General features: G+C 44.2%; 1 protein-coding gene across 1 annotated transcript; it reads left to right on the top strand.

Annotated features, from left to right (window-relative positions):
- DIRAS3 (DIRAS family GTPase 3) lies at positions 1 to 4,241 on the top strand. Its single transcript, XM_012767245.3, has 2 exons — positions 1 to 137; positions 2,788 to 4,241. Exon 2 carries the CDS (start codon positions 2,861 to 2,863, stop codon positions 3,530 to 3,532), a length of 672 nt encoding a protein of 223 aa, XP_012622699.1. The 5' UTR covers positions 1 to 137; positions 2,788 to 2,860; the 3' UTR covers positions 3,533 to 4,241.
- Positions 4,242 to 5,704: the final 1,463 nt, after the last annotated feature.

Genomic DNA, 5,704 nt, shown 5'->3' with positions numbered 1-5,704 from the left:
GTCACAGCAGACACGGACAAGCGGCGAGCTCTGCGCACCTGCAAGGAGAGAGGTTGGTTGGGCTGTGAGCGCACCAAGCGTGGCGCTGCGGCTGACCGACGCGGCAGGGACTGCGACTGCGGGCGAGGGCACCCACGGTAGGCGCTTGCAGTCCGAGAGACCGGGAGGGCGAGGCACGGAGGGCGGCCGTGCGTGGGGGATGCGCTGGCAGCCGGACGCGGACTCCCAAGGGAGCCGGGTCGCCAGGATTCCCCGATGGACCTTCCCGGGGGCCCCAGTGCCGCGCTACGCTGCTAGAGCCGGAGACGCGCCGCGGGGGGCCCGGCACGGAGAGGGGATGGGGGGAGACTTTGAGAATTTTCTTTTTTCTTGTTTGCCACATAAATGCATTTTTTTGATCACTATAAAATTCACATGTTTTCAAATGCTCTTAGGAATGTTTTGAAAATTGATAGGATTTGTACCAAGCGCATCGCGCAGGCTGGATGGAGCGCATTCGCGTGTTCACGGCTCGGCCACCGCGTCTCTGGGGCTCCAACAATCCTGTCTCTTCCCAAAACCCTACACGCCAGGACTAATTTTTTTTTTTTTTTAATGCATAGAGACGGAGGAGCTTCGTTCTGTCTAACTGCAGTCTCAATCTCCTGAGTTCAAGAGATCCTCCCGTCTCACCCTTTTAGGTAGCAGGGACTATAGATGTGCGTCACCATGCCTGACTAATTAAAAAAAAAATTTTTTTTTTGGCCAGGCGGTGGCTCACTCCTGTTATCCTAGGACGCTGGGAGGCTGAAGCGGGAGGATAGCCTGAGATCAAGAGTTGGAGAGCCAGAACGAGAACTGTCTCTACTAAAAATAGAAAAAATTATCGGTCCATAGTAGGTGCCTGTAATCCCAGATACTTGGGAGGCTGAGGCAGGAGGATCGCTTGAGCCCAAGAGTTTGAGGTTCCTGTGAGCTATGATCACATCACTGTACTGTATGTAGCCAGGGCAACAGAGTGAGACTCTGACTTTAAAAAAACTTTAAAAATTAAAAAAAAAAAAATTTTGGAGACAGTCTCCCTATACTGCCCCAAATTACTTTTTTCTGTTGTTTAGGATTTTTTTTTTGTCAGTATCTAAGAGTCACAAGTATTCATAAATATAAGCAAACTTATCCTAAATATCTTAAGCCATATTTTCAGGGTACTGTATGTGCAAATCTTCATAGTTTAAAAAACCAAAGGTTAATAGAAACTGGCATATTTTAGAATAGTCAATGCAAAAACCCACTACTTCTTTTTTTTTTTTTTTTGAGACAGAGTCTCACTCTGTTGCCCAGACTAGAGTGAGTACCGTGGCATCAGCCTAGCTCACAGCAGCCTCAAACTCCTGGGCTCAAGCAATCCTCCTGCCTCAGCCTCCCAGGTAGCTGTGACTACAGGCACACGCCACCATGCCTAGCTATTTTTTTCTGTTTTTAGCTGCTTTGGCTAATTTATTTATATTTATAGTAGAGACTGGGTCTCGCTCTTGCTCAGGCTGGTCTCGAACTCCTGAGCTCAAGCAATCCTCCCGCCTCGGCCACCCAGAGTATTAGGATTACACACAAGCCACTACGCCTGCCAAAAACCCACTACTTCTAATACCAGCCTTTTAAATTTAATGAAGACTTTGTTGAGAATTAATATGTATTAGGAGTATTAACAAAATGTTAAAATTTCCTTTCTATAAAATATTCAATACCTAAAGCCGAATAGAGAAAATAAGTGTTTAATAACAATGTTCTGAGTTTTATGTTGTTCAAAATGCAAGTATAACATTTAATATTTGTCAATATGCTTTTATAAAAGTAAATCCTAAATTATTTTAAAAAAATAACATGGGTATATAGGAGAGAGTGCGTGGCCATGAAAAAGTGGGAGGAAGGCAGCTCCCACATCTTTCCGACTGTGCTGGCTGACCGCAGGCTGACCAGAGGACCCCGCCATTCCCCACCCCCCCATTGATTTTGCAATTTTAACCCACTGGGTGGGGGTGGTGTCATTCTAAATGTCTCAGTGGCATTTGGCCCCCCAGTGTGGTGGGTTTACTGTGGCTTTTATGTCTTTTCCATGTGAAATCTCAATTTTATAAACAAGGGAACTAGAGTCTAATTTCAAGGCTTGTATTAAAGAAAGAAAACATTGGATCATTGCACTTTCTGGACTGCAAAAAGCAAACCTCCAGGTGAATTCCCTGCAAGTCCCTCAGCCTAAGCCAACCCATAACCTCATCTGAATGTTGTCTGTTTTCTCCCTCAAACTGGCTATTTTGCATACCCGGGAATTTGCTTTGCCTGCCTACTCTAAATAGGAGGGAAGGGGGGGGGCGGCTGGCCCATATCTGTAATCCTAGGAGGCGGAGGTGGGTAGATCCTTTGGGCTCAGGAGTTTGAGACCACCCTGAGCAAAAGGGAGACCCCTATTTCTACTAAAAAAAAATTGAAATTAGCTGGACAACTAAAAAATATACACACACACATATGTATACATATATATATACATATATATATATATATTAGCCAGGCATAGTGACACATGCCTATAGTCCCAGCTACTCCGGAGGCCGAGGCAGGAGGATCGCTTGAGCCCAGGAGTACCCTAGCAGAAGCAACAGAGTGAGACTCTGACGCAAAAAGAAAAAACAAAAAATCACACCTCTTTCATGTCACAGGGTAAACCTTCCCCAGAGTCCCAGCGGAACAGTTGGTCTGGGCGACACTTTCACAGCATTGCATGTTAAATCTCCCATCTTTCTTCCTTCTCAGGCTTATCCTGGCCCCAGCTAAGTGCCAGAGAACTTGTGCGCACGTCTCCCTTCCTCCCTTCCGGTTCCCAGCGATGGGCAACTCCAGCTTTGGTCCCAAGGAATCACTACTGCAGAGGCCTGTGTTTATCATACACAACTCCGTGCCGCGCCAGGGAAGCGGAGATTACCGCGTGGTGGTTGCAGGCTCCGCCGGCGTGGGCAAGAGCGCGCTGATGCAGAGATGGGCACATGACACCTTTCGTAGCGCAAACCAGCCAACCATTGAAAACAATTACTGCAAGTTGCTGGGCTGCAACCACGGCGTGACTTCCCTGCACATAGCTGACAGCGCATGCGGACACCAGTATCCTCCTCAGCAGCGTCTTGCAGTTATCCAGGGCCACGCCTTCATCCTAGTGTACTCGGTCACCAACAAGGAAACTCTGGAAAAGCTGAAGCCCTTCTACGAGCTGATCTGTAAGATCAAAGGTGATGACTTGCCTAAGTTCCCCATCCTGCTGGTGGGCAACAAGAGTGATGAGAACTGCCGGGAAGTGGCGCTGAGTGAGGGCGCCACCTGTGCGCTGGCGTGGAATTGCGCCTTCATGGAGATCTCGACCAAGACAGATGTGAATGTGCAGGAGCTGTTCCACACGCTGCTGACCCATAAGAAGAAGCTCAATACTTGCCCCCAGGGTCCCCAGAAGAAATCTCAGATGACTAAGACCACTGAGAAGCTGTTTGACAAATGTAGCTTCATGTGAGCCTTGGTCCTTAGGAGCTAGATCTGCCCATCCTGTAGTGTATAGAAAATATGGGGTGATCTATGTATGTTACCTGCACATGATGTGTGTGTATTTGTGTGTGTATGCATGCAGTGGTTTAGACAGCAACAACTAGATGAAAATAAATGTACCTTGTGAGTTAGTAATTTTTATTTTTCTCAGGCAAGAGAATTCAAATTGTTAAGACACTGGCATTTGAGAACAAAAAAGTACCACGATGCATTTAAAATAAAATCTTTAATAGTAAATTTGACAAGAGAAAATGTTTTGAAAAGAATACAATACCAAAATGAATTGAAAAATGCCACAGCCCTTTGAGTAACCCTATTATTATCTATTATTTTTAACATTTCAACTCCTGTGTTTAATCATGTATGTTCATTGTGTATTTAATAGTTAAGAAATATGTTTTCACAACAAATACTTTGACAAATTGCTGTGAGACAGATACACTAAGGAAACAAAAAAAGAATATTCTATAGCTGACCAATGGAGGTGGGAACAGAGAAAATTATGAAAGCAGAACTCTCTCACCAAAGATGTGTTGTTTCTTGTGTCATTTAAAAATGTTTAAGTATTCCACACAGCAATTTTAATAGTGTAACAGTTCCTTGACTTAATAAAGTTTTTCCTGCATGCAATGAGCTGTAAGAATTTTTCTTACCAGACAATAACAAAATTACCCATTGCATTAAAATTGAAGCCACATCTGTTAAATGTTTATAATAAAAACTCCACACCTGGACATTCTTGCTCTCCTGAAATTAGCTAGTGGCAGAGGGGGCTGTCTAGGGGGGTGCCTGCCATGCAGAACTGTTGTATATCCATAACCTTTCCTGGACTGATGTCCAAAAGAACTGCAAGCATCTTTAAAGAGGATACTCACTGTGTTGCTGTCTCAGAGGAAACAGGTGAAAAGCAAAGCTCAGCCTTCTATTGTCTCAAAAGTCTTTCCTCAAGAAATATTGGATATAAGGAATGGGGAGGAGGACAGGAGGTAAGGGGAGGGAGAAATGGATGGGATTTGAAATTTGAGAAACTCCCTCATGAGGGAGTTTTTTTTAAAGATTAATTTTATTTGAACATAATTTGTTTGAGTGAGGAAATAGTGTAACGGAGTCCAAGTTGTACCACTCACAGCAGGACAGCCAGTAAGTAAAGAGACAAGGTGTTGGGGCAAGGAAAGTGACTTTTATTCAGAGAGCTAGCAAACCAGGAAGCTGGCAGACTAATGTCTTAAATATTTTAAGTTAGTATGAACTTTAGACTTTTTCGTCTTAAGGATGAAGGGGATTCGTAAGGGGTAACTGAGGACTCCAGACATCTGTGTGTCAGCAAGGGTCTGAGGAAGTTGTAAGACTTCTTTGCTTAGTTAACTTTGGATGAATAGGTCAGGTCAGGATGTTCCTATAAATCTTTATCATAGCATTGTTACTTGGGGCAACAGGGCTTTCATCTGGCTACTTCCTGCTAGGCAAGGTCAAGGAGAGGTGACTAGATTGAAACTCTTCTGACCTAAGGAAATACTCCCTAGTGTCCTTCTTTGGAGCATTTCTCTTTTTGCTTCCTTGGTTGTGTTCAGACCTGTAGAGCTCATGGACTGGAGAACTATTCAGTAGGAAGAATGGCCAGAGCTTGGCGATGTGTGAGAGTTTGGAAGAAAGGGAGAGACTGAGGCGACTGCCACGTTGCTGAATGGGATTCCTGGTGGGGTTATGGGGTCATTAATTGTAGAAATGCAGAAAGGAGCTGACTTGGGTGAACATCTATTTGCACATGCACTTGACAATAAGTTACATTTTGAATAACAGAGTTGCAAGGTGTTTATGGGACAGCCAGGTGGAGGTTACCAATGGGAACTGGACTGGGATTAAGGAGAGGAAACAATGTCTGAGTTTTCAGCATGTGGCCGATGGTAAGACTATGGGGGGGAAGGAGGAGGCAAGGAAAAAGGGTTTAGAACAGAATCACAGAGAATAGAAGAACTTAGCTACTAACAAAGAAGAAACTCACAGTGTAGAGTAGTAAATGCTGAGACAGAAATGAGTTTCAAGGAAAAGCATGTCATCCATCATAGCAAAAAAGTAATAATATAAAATGAAGATTATAAAATGTTACTCATATTTAGCAGAGATTTCTGGTTCCAGCCAA

This window comes from Microcebus murinus, chromosome 2 (genome assembly GCF_040939455.1).
Source record: "Microcebus murinus isolate Inina chromosome 2, M.murinus_Inina_mat1.0, whole genome shotgun sequence".
Classification (NCBI taxonomy): Eukaryota; Metazoa; Chordata; class Mammalia; order Primates; family Cheirogaleidae; genus Microcebus; species Microcebus murinus.
Note: the sequence above shows the minus strand (reverse complement) of the source record. Positions and strands in the feature narration are given on the sequence as shown.